Here is a 15,053-nt window from a genome sequence, read left to right on the forward strand (position 1 = left end):
AAGAAGCACCTTTCCTTTTAGAGATAATTACTGAAATTCTTGCAGATGAAATAAAAAGCACTTCACAAAATCACATGTACATTATGATCCTAACTCTGATAAAAGATGTATAGAATATAGGCCTAGAAAAAAAGACTGAAGGATAATATTAACAGTTGTCAATCTCTCTGTGTATCAGATACCATAGGACTCATTATGCTGCAGTAACACACAACACCCAAATATCAGGGGCTTACAACAATACATGTTATTTCTCACTCATATTGCATGTCCTTCACTGGGCTCTTCATTCCAAGACCCAAGACTTTGCAAAAGTCCTTAACTAAAGTATGCCAGTCTTGTGACAGGAGAAAAAGGATGGCTCTTAGCACTTTTGCTCAGAGGTGGTGCATGCCATCATTCCCACTCACACTGAGCTGACCAGGATAAGTCTTGTGGCAAAATTTGTTGTCAAGGAAACAGTAATCCTCCCACAGAAACTGGTCCCATAGCAATGGACAGTGAATGCGCTATATAAATAAGGCACCCCACTTGCTAATAAGACTATGAGAATTTTTAAATTTTGTTTATTTATATACTTTTTATTTTATTTTTTTAATCCTCACCCAAAGAGTAAGGATATTTTTTCCATTGATTTTTAGAGTGGAAGGCAGGGGAGAGAGGGAGAGAGAAACATCGATGTGAGAGAGTTTAAATTTTGTTTATTTATATACTTTTTATTTTATTTTTTTAATCCTCACCCAAAGAGTAAGGATATTTTTTCCATTGATTTTTAGAGTGGAAGGCAGGGGAGAGAGGGAGAGAGAAACATCGATGTGAGAGAGACACATCAATTGGTTGCCTCCCACACTCACCCTGACTCGGGGCAGGGATTGAACCTGCAACCCAGGTACGTGCCCTTGATTAGGAATTGAACCCTCAACCCTCTGGTGTGCAGGCCAGCACTCTAACCACTAAGCAATGCTGGCCAGGGCTATTTATATACTTTTTAAATCTTCCAACATGAATAAGTAACACCATTGCAATGAAAATTAATTTGTAAAATTGATTGGTTTTTGTGACTTATTTTTCAATTATTGTCATCCTCATAATATGAGCCCCATGTGTATATATATAGACTTTTACAGCTTACAGAGCACTGTCATGTGCGTTATGTTATTTTAATATTCATTTTACAAATGAGGTGTCTCAAATGCATCAGTTCATTCCTATTCATTGCTCTCTGGAACTTACTTTGAACAAGTCCAAGCTCCTATCTCCCCTCCTGTCCAGTGGGCCCCTTATAAGGTCAAGTTCTCAATGTTCTTGAGTTGATCAAGTAGCAGAAGATTGGAAAAAGGGAGACGCCCAGGGAGGGCTGGTCTGAAGATAGGTGGGAGTATAGACAGGCAGGCCTGCCGGGAAGACAGCTCTAGTGGCAGGACCTGGGGTGGCAGGGTTATGGGCCAGAGGATGGGGGTGGGCACAGGACTTAGAGTGGACCGTGTTGACTTAGGTTTTGCCCTTCACTCCAGAGCAATCTAAGGATACACACCCCTGGTTGTTTGGGTCATTTCCAATTACAAAATATTGTCTTTCCATATCACATCACATTTTCCAATTGTCGGTTTAGAAAGCACTGACTGAGGGGCACTGCAATGTTGAAGAAAGTCTGAATTCTGCTTCAAACCACCCTGTCTGCTGGTCCCAACCACCTGCAGATCTGCTCCTCGCATGAGCAACTGTGGAAACGGTTGAGACTGAGAATTCTAACACCTGTTCAGTTGTTCACAGATTTTCAGTTCAAAGAGTAAAAATACACAACTGAGACCAAGCCTCACTGAGCCCTCAGAACATGTAACCAGAGCCCTTTGTGGCCCGGCCCACAGAGACGTCGCTGGGGGCTGAAAGGGAACTCACTTATGTGGTAGCCTCCAGAGCAAAACAGCAGGTACACCAGGCCAGAGTTTGCGTGAGAAGAAGATGATGTGAAAACCAAATCAATTTTCTAAATATGTAGACTGTGTCTGAGAGGCCACCTAAGAACCTGGGAACAGCGGTTGCCTCTGGGGAGGGGACCTGGTGTCTGGGTTCAGGGTAAAGAGGAAGAATTACTTTTCACTGTTTACCTTTTTGTACCCCCTCGAATTATGTGCCATGAGGAGGAATTCTCTATTTAAAATAAAGTCACTTTCTCATGAGTAGAGAAAACACTAGAAGGGAACACATCAAAATGCTAACAGTGGTTATTTCAAATGCACCTTTGGGAAGTTATCGATTTGTTTTTTAGACTTTTTGGTATAGACCAAGTTTTCTACATTGAGCATGAGCTTGCTTTTAAAATCAGAAATAAATACTCAAAAGACTTGTATGCATGCATATAAGCATAACCAATGGACACAAGCCACTGGGGGGTAGGGGAGGCCAGGGGAATGTCAAGGGTCGGGGGGAGGAGACATATGTAATACTCTTTGTAATACTTTATAGTATTAAAAGTATTAAACAAACAAACAAATAAATAAATAAATAAATAAATAAATAATGTCCAACAATAACAAAAAAAGAAATACTGTCTTGCAATTCTCACGTACACATTGAGATAATAAAATCTAAGAAAAATAACATAGAGAACCTACAACGCGCAAACCCCTTTATCGTAAGTAGCTCGCTCACCCTCACAACAACACTATAAAGTAGACAGTTATTACCATTCCTGTCTCATAGATGAGAAAAGCAGATTCAGAAAAGTCAAGTCATTTCCTGAGAGATTTGTAAATAATAACAAGTAGAGCTAAAACTTGAAACTGTCTTATCTGGTTCCAGAAATGCATGTTTTTACATTATTTCAAGCTGCCTCCAGTCAACTAGTGTGTGCACAGGACAGCAGCTTTGCAGATGACAAACATCATAAATGTGCACACCTCTCCGGAGAGCTCAGCTGATCTAATCTGCCCAGATTCGGGAAGGGCTGGCCGACAAGATGCCAGTTCCTGCCCCTGCTTGATGACTATTGATGAGCAAAGAGGAAAACCAGGAGGGAGAATCGAATCAAGTACCGAAGTTCGCATTTGTAAGAAGCTTTGATCTAAATGTGTCTCTCCCCACTCAGAACCGTGCATTCATCATTCATCCACATGTTCATTTCCCAAATGTGTACTGAGCACCTATATGCTAGGCTCTCAGCTAGTGCTGGGGGGACAGCGGTGAGCGGAGAGAGACACCAGTGCCTGTGCTCACCGGAGCTGACAGACCAGTGGGAGACGTGAGCGGGAATCAAATAATCACACAGGTGTGAAGTTACTGCTGTGATAAATGTCCAGCGACTCCACTGCCTGAAACTGAAGCAAGTCCTACTTCTACCTCCAGCCGTACACACTCTGGCTCTAAGCTGTCACCCAGACTCTCCCTGCTGGAACCCCTCCACACTCAGACCTGTCTACTCCCTTCTCCAAACATCCCTAAGCTTACCTATCCCTGTGGCTTTCTGTGTTCATGACATTCCCTCGGCCCCGACCAGCTTCTCCCTCATCACTAGTGGCTAAAATCCTGTTCTCCTCAAACGGGCAAGTTTGATTCCAGAGTCCTACACACACACAAAAAAGGACTCAGAATAGCTTCCCTCTTAAAGGAGAGAACCTTGAAGATTACCTCAAGAAGGAGGAAGAAATGAGTAGCATAACCATCACCTCATCTACACAGGGTGTTTTCTTCATTCAGGGTTAAATCCAGGACCAGTGGGTGGGCTCCAGCGAGTCTCTGAACCCCTCACAAACATTGGTTTGCACATGTGCCGTTTTTCTGGGAACTGAGTTTGCAGGAAACACTGTGAGTTGCTCTCTAGTGTCCATCCACCTGAACACAAAGCCTACACAAGAGGGACAGCCAGGCTGAGAACGGACCAGAGAGTCTTACACAGACTGTGCTTGAAGCCTTCCCTGCCTCTGGACATTTTTAATGCTGGGTCAATACTTGTTTAAGAAGAACGAAGGAGAATAGAAGGAAAGGGAAGCCGGGGGTGGGGGGGGTGAGGAGAAAACCCACCTATTCATGAAGTTCCTTCTCAGAAGCCACTATTCCTTCATCGTTTCTCCCAACCTGGAGTCAATTCCTCCCTCCTCTGTGCTCCACGGGGCACCGCACCCACCCTCTTGTGGAGCACCCATTACGTTTCTGCCTGCACTGTGGTCAAGCATCGCAAGGGCAGGCTCGGGGCTGTACTTATGTTTTTCCTTCCAGCATCACCTAGCACAAACTCTGGCAAAAGAAGGGAAAGGGGGGAAGGAGAGAGAGAGGAAGAAAATATTTTACAGATGCCTACTATGTAGAAAGATCTGTGGTAGAGACTTTCCCACCCATTATTTTACTGAGTGAATAAACTGTACTTATTACCCAATATATTTTAGCAAGTAATAATGAGACAGATATTAGTGTCACCATTCGTACAGAGACTGAAATAGAGGGTTCCGAGTTAAGTGTGTTGCCCAAGGTCATACAACTGGCAGCGGGTAGAGATGATCTGAGACCAGCTAGCTAACTTCACCCAGGGCATTACCCTGCCTGTGACTGTTGCATTGTTGAGCGAACACAATTCCAGGAGAGTCTGAAGAGGCCTTATGAGGACAAGGATGAGTGGGGATCTCCAAGTTGCCTACATTCCCCCAAAAAATATGCCTCCATAAGCGCTTTTAAAGGTGAGGGGTGTAAGGCAGCTTCATGTGATCCTAACCAATGGCTGGGAAGCTGCTGCTGCACAGGGCAGTCAAGGGGACAAGAAATTGGTCTGTTTAAAAATATATATATATTTTTTTGTTTTGCTTCTTCATATTCAAGATTGTTTAAGACTTTAGGGCATATTTTCTGTCTCAGCCTGTCCCAGTGGCACATGAACTTGTTTATTAAAGCTGAGCAATGACAGCTAATGGCAACAGACAACCAACTTCCTGTTTGGGGAACATGTGAGCATAAGGTTACAGCCAGGCACCTGACCCTCAAACAAGGAGACTAAAAATACAATCAAAGAAAACCACTTGAGACATGGCTGCAGTTCCCGTGAGTAGTGTCTGCCTCAACGAGAATGCACCCCTGCCCTCTTCACCACCCCTCCTCTGCTTCCCTTCGTGCTCTCCACAATGGGGATCCCTGGGGTTCATCAGTGGAATTCCACCTCTCCCCAGAGGTTCCTTCAATCCACTCCAGAATAACTGAAGTCCTCTTCTGGTCCAAACCGTGTGCAAAGACATTGATATTCTTACCCTTGAAACCCCAACAAATCAGTGTATGTGAAGGGTTTGTAAGCTGAATTTTAATAAAATTCAAATGTACTTGAAAGTGTTTCTGAATTCATTGTAAATTTTTTTGTCACCATTTCTCTTCTCAGACAATAGATACTAAAAGTAAAGCTATTCTCCTGTCAGTTCTGTGTTGGTGTTAAAGAGGGATCTTCATATGTAAAAATTGTAAATTACCACTTATCCTAATCTTCCATCCTTTATCCTTGCCTTTCCCTCTCTCTCAGGTGGTGCACCCACCTCAGACTCTGTCAGGATGTGCTCCCCCACACCTTACATGCCCTCTGCTCCCTTAAGACTTTCAATCCTTGGTCTAGACTTGGCTGAGAGGTCTGTGGTTCCTGGAAGCTGTATAGGGTAGGTAGGAAAGGCAGAAGCTAAGACCTGCAAATAGTCCACTCACTAAGGTGGGGCTGGTGCTGAGGGACTGAGGCAACTACAGAGGTGAAGTGACCCAGAATAGGAATCAGAGGGAAAGAAAAGGGGCAGTGCCCAAGGTTGTAGCAACATGGATTTTCATTACAACTAAAACTGCCCCATCCCACTTCCTGAATTCCACAACCTATGGGCAGCACCAGGCATCCCAGGCCTACTCACCAGGGAAGGATGGTGGGGTAGACAACAGAAGACAACTTCAACTTTGAGTTTCTAAATACACTTGCAGAACTTATACTATAAAAATAGTTTGAAACATCAATTAGTGGTAATATCTGGGCCCTTTGAGTTTCAAAAGCCAGAATCCTAAGTTGTAAAGTTTATGCCAAAACAGTAGAAGTAGAAGTGTGGAAGATAATGTAAGTCAGTTTTTCCCACATGGGAGGAGTTAACAATTCCCAGACCCGGATGAGAGGATAGAAAGAGTCTAGTAATAGAGTGAGAAACAGGTGTGGGTCCCTGACATGATGTCCTGCCTCCCAACTCAGGCCAAAATTCCAGAGTTAGGGGGATGCTAAAAGCCCCCTGAAGGCTGTGGATCTCTGAATGTACGTCTCTACTGCTGAGATGAAATCAGAAATGCAGCAGTACCACATAGCAGCAGCAGAAGAGAATCTGGAGTGTGCTATTTCGAGACAAAGGAGGCCTGTGGTAGTCGCTCCAGATTAGCACAGGAGAGTAAATGGAAGTTCCTTGGGTGTCCCTGAGAGGGGCTCAGAAGTAGCTGAGAGGATTGGCAGACCCGAAGAAGCCTTACAAAAGGACAAAGAGAATACCAAGTGATCAATAAGGACTGATGGCCAGAACCAGGTGGGACTAAGGACTTTCCGTTGATGCCAATGGGGAAGGGGTCAATGACCAGAGACTGATGGGAACACAGATACTTCAGCATGAACCAATAATAGAAATGTCCATGGTAACCTGGGCCAAATGCCTCCTTCTATGCTGTCCTGGCACTATGGAAATGCCCCCGGAAATACAGAAGCGACCCGAATCCTGAACTGATTGAGTTTTCTGGAAGTGAGATGTCATTAAGTTAACTACAATTTCTGCTGCTGGTACAATGGGAAGCTCAGGATAAAGATTAAATTCAATGTTAGAAAAATAATGGGTTAAATCACACTTTTTTGCATACCTGAGTTTTGTAGCCTAAGAGTTAGACCCTCTGCACTAACTAGAATTCAAGAACAATATGAAATTCGAAAACAGGCTTAGCTTGTCCATGGCGACAGAGGCTAGAGCAGTAGTTCCCTGCTCTAGCCTCTTGGGGGAGTCCTGCTTGGGGGAAGGCACAAGAAAGCGATCTGGGAGGCCAGAATGTTCTAGATCGGGGTGGTGGTTACATGATTGTACACACGTGTAAAAAAATCATCAAACTGTGCACTTAGATGTCTGCATTTTATTGAGTGTAAGTTATATCTAAAAATAAAAAGAAGCAAACATGGAGATCAAACACAGAAATGTAAAGTTAACAGAGACATTGTGGGCAGCAGTAGGCTCACTGTGGGGACACCTGGTCATCCCAAGTGTCCAAGGTTCCCCAGAGGGAATCGGGCCTGAAGGGTAGCAGCTGTGCCAGTCGTGCCACCTGGCACACTCCCACCGAGCACCACTGGTTCCCACTGGGCAGCCCTCTCTGAAGGCCCCACTGCCTTCAGGATCGTGGCTTGTCTCAGGCCTCGCCCTGAGGGGTGGTTTGCGTAGTGGAGAACACACAGGAGTGTGTTCCTACCTCGGGTTACATAAGATAGTATAGGCAAAATAGTTGTCACATAGTGAATGCTCTAAAAGGGCAACTGTCACTGCTATGTGGACTGAGAGTAACCCTAGTTGCTCAACACTCACAGTCACCACACAGCAACAATGTTGGTTGACAAAGTGTGTGTGGGAGAGGGTGTATCAGATAGGCAACAGGTTGATTCTATCTTGATGATACTTAAGAAATAGTTGGGCTGGTTTCTTGCCTAAATTAACTGGCTATTCCAATGTTCATAAATCTAAGTGTCCCTGTCAATGACAAGAGAAGTTCATCTGTATCTTACAGTAATGGGACCTACTTTTTGCTAGGTGCTTGGCACTTAGTTGGTACTTAAAAATGAAGCAATTATTAGTATTACCCTGTGGACTACTTCCTCCTCTACTCACCCATGACATTTCCAAGAGCCAGGATTGGCTTCTTAGTGTCCTCTTACCAGTAAAGGAGGTAAGGTAATTTTTGTTGGGGTCTTGATTAGTTTCTGAGGTCGTCTTCAGCTAGTAATGAATAAGAGCAACACATGTATTCATTGACTCAACAAATATTTATGCACTGTATTCTCGGTATCGAGGAAGCCAAGAAGCCAACACAGGCCATTGGCCACTGACCACATGGCTTCCTCATCCATATAGGTTTCACCACCATTCATCCTGTCATCAGCAAAAGAAATATGAAAATAAGCAACGCCAGGACCTTCACCAAAGTCTCCACAACTGCTACCATGATGAAAATTAGGTCCCCACTTCAGAGGGTGTTGTGGAGGCACCGCATGGGGCTTCTCAGGCCCAGGCCAGGTGGCCAGGCTCCCACTCCGGCACCCCTTCTTTCTTTTCTCATGTTGGCCCTTGGGCCTCAGCCTGATCTCCTTTTTTCTTCTAAGCTCCTTCTTCTAACCAGCTGCTCTGTATCTTAGGGATCCTTCTACCCCAAGACTAAATGTAAGCTGACTGTGGTCTCCCTGACACCACATCTTCTTGCTGCCCTGCAAATAAGCTCAAGAGCCCTTATTCTTTTATGAGGGTTTTTATAATATTTTTAATTGATTTTAGAGAGAGGATGGGAGAGAGAGAGAGAGAGAGAGAGAGAGAGAGAAAGAGAGAAACATCATTGTGAGAGAGAAACATGGATTGGCTATCTCCCGCATGTGTCCCAACCAGGGATCAAACCTGAGACCCTGGTAAGTGCCCTGACCTGGAATTTGAACCCACAGCCCTTTGGTGTATGGGACAGACATTCCAACCAACTGAGCTACACCAGCCAGGGCTCCTTTTTTTTTTATGAGTTTTTAATAGTAAACTTGGCAAAGTTCCCCAAGATTGAAAATGTTTTTATCAAGTTTTTATAGTCATTGTCCCAGGTCTATAGGTTCTGACTACCTTGCTTATTTGGGACTCATAAGCCTGAAGGTCCAGTTAAGGCAAGGAGGCCCTTTGCTTCCCTGAAGCCTTGTTGGGTGACGTTTATCTCACAGTCCCTGCCTCAGATGTGAACAGGGCACTTTGCCCTTTCCTCTTAGGGCTTCTCTTACTTTTACCTTTCCAAAAGCTACTTAGAGAAAATACATTTCTCCCCATAGTTGGCCAATACATTATGGTCAGATTACTGAAAAATTCCTCTAGTGGACAGATCATTCAGTACCTGCCACACTCAGATTCCTCCTAAAAGATAGATACTGTCCCACCCCTGCCATAGCTGATTGGACCAAGGCCCCTGACCCAAGGACCATCCGTCTGTTAACAGGCCAGCAACTCATGAAGTTGTCTCGTATGAAAAGCTCTTTTCAAACAGCAAAAGTGGTGATCGGCTGGGTCAACAGACTTCTCTCTCTCTGGATGGGAGAGAAGCAACCAATGCATAACAGAAAGAGGCCTGAAAAGAGAAGCAGAAAATGAGGGAGAGGCTGAGTCACATCAAAGGTACGAAAGTTAAGAAACCTTTACTCCTGGGTGGGTGGAGAACACCAAGATAATCGGACTCCCATGGATTTCAGCTTCTGTGGATGTTCTAAAATGACAAGATAAAATGCCAACTCTAACACACTTTTCTCTACCTGTAATTCTGAGTTACTGAAACTACAGCACAGTCCAGTTCATTGTACGATTCATGTATCATGTGAATGTGATAAAATAAAACTTTAAATAATGGTTTCTTATCATCCTAATTCAGAAACAAAACAAAGATCTAGGGGTGGCTTAAGGAAATGTCTCCATAGTTCAGTGTCAGCTTATTTTATCCCAGGCAAAAAAAGCTGTACAAAGTAAGGTAAAAATTAACTCACAAATGATGGGAAGAAACCTCTATTTAATATCTATTACATATCAGGTACTTTACAAATATCACCTCATTCAATCCTCATAATAACTCTCCCTGATAAGGTAGCTATTCTTTTTTTTAAAAATATATTTTATTGATTTTTAATCCAAATAATATCTCTCCCTGATAAGGTAGCTATTCTTATCATCCTAATTTTACAAATGAGAAAAAGAGGCTTTAAAAATCTAAGTAACTTGTCCACAACCACACAGCAAATAAGTGACTAAATAGGAATTTAAACCCAGGTTCTTATCACCGAAACCCATGTTCTTTCCACTCTGCCACTCTGTCTTATAAGAAACTATTACAGATAACAGCATATTTCATGTCTAAAGAGACCTCAGCAACATTATATAGCCATTGCAAGAACAGGCAGCTCTACACATACTGACCTGTAACAGTCTCCAAAATATACTGTGAAGCCAAAAAACAAAAAAACAAAAACCAAGATGCAAAACCAAGTATATAGTCTGCTAACATTTGTATTTAAAAAATGGAGGCAATGAGTAAGAGTGATCCGCACATATATACTGGTATGTGCGTGGAATAAAAAGGACAGTAAGACTGCAAACAGTGAAGAAATGTTTCACTGTCTCCCCTTTTGTGTCTCTGAATTTGGAACAGAGATGTGTTTTATCTATCCAAAAATAAATAAATTTTTAAAACCACAAAGTGATTTCAACAACCTAGGAACTTCTATCCCTTATGGTACCGTCAAGTATGAAAATATTCCCAGTTTTCTATGGCTGAGACTTCAAAGCAAAGTCTAGAAGCAAGAGAAATCAGAAAGTGGGTTAACTAGATATCCAGAAGCGCACAGCATTCTTCTTGTATTTTCATAAAAATTAACACTTATAAGAAAATGAATAAAATGGCCGCAGAGAGAAATTTATCATTTTTTGCCTGGAAAGTGAACAAGATTTGGAAAGATCTGAGGTGGAGGATTACCAGAAACGGGAAATCAACAATAAACAGATCTTGCTCTGTCTCTCATCTGTCTCTGTCCTCCCCTCCCACCTTCCTCATTAAATCTAAACTCTCCACTGAAGCTCACCACTTGGGAGAAAATGAAAAGAAGAGGAAGAAGACAAAGAAGAAAAAACAACTTTATACCAAAATAATTTCCAGATATAGAAAAGATTTAAATATCAAAGCTATAGATAAAACAAATCTAAATGAAATTATAAGTGATTAAATATATAATCAAGCAAGGGGGAAGATCTTTTTAAATATGGACACCAATGCCACAAATCATCAAGTAAATGATTAATAGATTCAACTCAACACCAGTTTTAAACTTTTCTACATAAAAAGCTATAACTAAAAGTATGAGTTAAATGACCAATGGAAAATATTTGCAATGTTATTATGAAAGATTACAGTGTTTACTACCTAAAGAGTTCTCATAGCCTCTTGAAAAACTATCCAAAACTGAAAGGAGAACAAGAAACAGAAGCATAAACTCCATCCTCAATGAAACCAGGAGACACAGTAACCCCAAACCACAGACTATGAAGACTGGTGAGTGACTTTGCTGAGAGGACCAATAGAGGAACCAATTTGTCCCTCAGAACCCAAAAAAGCAGGGATATTAAAGTCCCAAGGAGCCAGAAAGGGTAGGTGGGGGCTGATAAAAGGGTGTCAGTTTAAGAAGTTAAGCCTCCTGGTCCTTCTCCTCACCTCTTGCAGTCTAACAACTCCCACTCTCCCTCCCCCTGGACAAGAAGAGTTATCCTCAGGAGAAACCACATCAGAGAGGTTCTAGACTCAGGAATACCAGAAACATCTGACTTAACATAAGGAGGTTAAGTAAAGATTTGCACATACAGCCACCCTTACACACCCAGTCAAGAGCATATGTAGCTAAGGTATATCCCCTAGGCAGGAGAATGAAGATCCTTATCTGGAGAACATGAACAATCCTAGGAGCAGTTCAACAGATAGTGACATTTAGGGATCTCCAATCTAAAAAACTGGCAGGTCACCTGATGACCCTGGTAAAACTCTCTAGTCTACCAGCCTCCCATCCTGCTTCATGTGCACTGAGCTTCAAACCAGCATGTTAAGGCTTCAAACTGAAAGATGAACAGCCAAGGATCAAATCATCAAAAGGATATTTGAAGAAACCCTCTCTAGCGGTTGAATGGTGCCCCCTCCCCCCCCCAAAAAAAATATGTGCATGTCATAATCTCCAAAACCTATAAATATTGCCTTATATGGCAAAATAGTATGATTAAGTTGAGGAACTTAGGAGGAGTTTATCTGGTGGCTTCTAAATGCAATCACATGTATCTTTATAAAATATAGACACACAAAAGAGAAGACACGCAGAAGAGGAGAAGGCAATGAGACCATGAATGCAGAGATTAGAGTGGTGTGGCCACAATGAAGGGAGGCCAGCAGCCAGCAGAAACTGGAAGAGGCAAAGAACAGATTCTCCCCTAGAGTCTCCAAAAGGAGTATAGCCCTGCTGACCCCTTGATTTTGAACGTCTGGCCTCCAGAACCGTGAGAGAATAAATTTCTATTGTTTTAAGGCACCCAGTTTGTGGTAATTTGTTATGGTAGCAACATAACAGAAAATTGATACACCCTCTAAGGTGAAAGTTGGAGACCTAAACAAGCAAGCTACCATATTCTCTCAAAATAGGAGGGGATTGTAGGTAACTTTACATTCCTTTTGTTTGTATGCATTTCTGATTTTTCTGCAATGAGTTTTAATGTTATTGCAATTTAAAATTATTAAAAAATGCATTTGAGGGGGGGAAAATGTATCTCCTGAGCCTATCATCATACAGGAACTCCTTTCAACCAGTGGGAAAACAGGAGACCTGGTTACTAGCCCCAACTTTGTCACTCAAGGCACATAGTAAGTGCTCAAAAAATTTGTATTCATTGAGCATCTATTTTGGTGTCAGATGCTATACTTGAAGCCACAAATGCTATTACTATTATTATTGTCAGTGTTACCTGTCCATCTTTGGATGTCAGCAATCCTCTCTGGGCCCTAGGAAAGGAGATTAGCATGAAGATGACAATGGCAGCTGTGGCTGGATTGAATAACGGTGAATGGCAGCTGTGCCTGGACTGAATAATGGTGAATGGGGTGATTCTGCTCAAGGTTATTGGCCATTTGGAAGGAACCTTCTATTAAAATTACCTTTTAATAGAAGGTTCAGAAAAAGCATAAAAGCTGTACTAGATAGAGGCCTCTCCATGACATGGGAGGAATTTCCCCCAAGTCAGATTGTTGGAGTGTTGGGTGGAGGCGATGAGGTGAGGGTACTGAGCGTCAAGTTGCTGAACTCCTCCTCCACATAACGAGGGGTGTTTTCCTAACAATCAGAAGCCTGAGTGTGTAAGCAGGTAAGGACAGAGAACAGGTGAGGGACTGAGGGGTGTGGGTAGTAACTAACTTGGAGATACCACCAGGTAAGGTGTGACCAGCCTTGCTGGAAGTAATTTTCTCTGTATCTTCAAAGTTCCCTGAGGTAAATGAGACAATAAAATTTTGCTCCCTCTTTCCCCTCTTTCTTCCTTGCTGGTCTTCAGAAGCCCTGCACACTCCCCAGCCTCACCCAAGATAATCCCACTGCCCATGGTCTTGACCCTGGACTCCTCATTCCTTCCCTTCCCAGACTTTGTTTTCTGTTCCCCTCAATTGCTGACCTGGTGATGATCCAAGAGGATGTCACCACCTAAAGTCCCAAACCATGGACAAGACCTGACCTGGCCTGTCCCTGGATTTATCATAAAAATCATCTTCAGCCCTAGCCAGTTTGACTCAGTGGATAGAGCGTCAGCCAAAGAGTCCCGGTTTGATTCCAGTCAAGAGCATGTATCACGGTTACAGGCTCCTCCTCTGCCCGAGCCCTGGGTGCAGGAGGCCACCAATCAATGTGTTTCTCTCACTTCAATGTTTCTCTCTGTCTTTCCCCCTCTCTTCCACATTCTCTAAAAATCAATGGAAACATGTCCTCAGGTGAGGATAAAAAAAAATAATAAACCACCTAAAGTCCCAAACCATGGACAAGACCTGACCTGGCCTGTCCCTGGATTTATCATAAAAATCATCTTCAGCCCTAGCCAGTTTGGCTCAGTGGATAGAGCGTCAGCCAAAGAGTCCTGGTTTGATTCCAGTCAAGGGCATGTACCACGGTTACAGGCTCCTCCTCTGCCGGGGCCCTGGGTGCAGGAGGCCACCAATCAATGTGTTTCTCTCACTTCAATGTTTCTCTCTGTCTTTCCCTCTCTCTTCCACTCTCTCTAAAAATCAATGGAAAAATATTCTCGGGTGAGGATTAAAAAAAGGGAAAAAATCATCTTCAGTGAGATGATCTCTGTTGTAATCCAATGGAACCAAGTTCAAAGTGTAATCTTAGACCTAGGCAAAGTTGGTTACCTGGGGATAGGAGCCCTGTGATAATTGTGGATACAATTAACATCATCTATAGGTCTAATTATTCTGTGAATTAAATATAGTAATCCAATCATAAAATTGGATTGAAACAAACATAGCCAAATGCCAATAATGAAACTTAATTCTGAGGGTTCTCTATCTCATCTTCTTTTATACCCCTCATGAGAGGTACTCTTCTTTCACACCCACCACAAAGTGCTGACCAGTCAGGGTTTTGCTTTCCCCAGAATCTACACACTCCTCCTCAAGAGGCTGCATGGGGTGGTCGCAAGCGTGTGGCCCATGGACTCAGAGAGCCCAGGGCTCAAATCCTAGCCTTGTCACTTATCCTCAATTTGTCTTACTTTCCCCACCCAACAAGTTGTGCTAAGGCTTAGAAGTTAAGTATATGAACTGGTGACTTCAGGGCCTGGCTCCAATTGGGCTTCTGTAAATTATAGGCATTGATCCTGGAGTCAGGAACTGAGTGTAGGTATGAGACACCAAGCTCCCCTGGTTTCATTGCATGAAGGAGTCACTGCCTCATCTCACCCAAGAGGCATCTTCTGACTTTCAAGTAAGCACAGGCCCAGCTAATTATGCGTGTGTGTCCCAGGTACAGACCTGGGAGCCAGTCCAGGCAGGCCTCTGGGGAAACATGCAGAAGAGAGCACTGAGCCTGCTTGTTCACTCACCTGGAAGAGGTTAGCCGCTTCCAGGACCCGCTGGACGTTCTGCTTGGTGATCAGCGCCTTGCTGGTGTAGGTGTAGTCCAGGAGAGTGTGCATGGTCTCAGCATCGACTCCTTTGATAATGATCCTCTTCTCATACTTTTCCTTTAAGTCATTGCAGAACATGGCCCTGGAGGAGAGACATGAGAATGT

At 43.2% G+C, this 15,053-nt stretch overlaps 1 protein-coding gene across 2 annotated transcripts in view; it reads right to left on the reverse strand.

The window, feature by feature from the left end:
* Positions 1-15,053, reverse strand: part of KLHL6 (kelch-like family member 6) — a 54,401-nt gene that overhangs the window by 18,586 nt on the left and 20,762 nt on the right. For both annotated transcript variants that reach the window (XM_014544493.1, XM_014544494.1), the window contains exon 2: positions 14,865-15,030. In XM_014544493.1, coding sequence (XP_014399979.1) covers positions 14,865-15,030 — 166 coding nt within the window. The remainder of the gene's footprint in view (positions 1-14,864; positions 15,031-15,053) is intronic.

Source organism: Myotis brandtii, unplaced genomic scaffold (assembly GCF_000412655.1).
Source record: "Myotis brandtii unplaced genomic scaffold, ASM41265v1 scaffold368, whole genome shotgun sequence".
NCBI classification, from domain to species: Eukaryota; Metazoa; Chordata; class Mammalia; order Chiroptera; family Vespertilionidae; genus Myotis; species Myotis brandtii.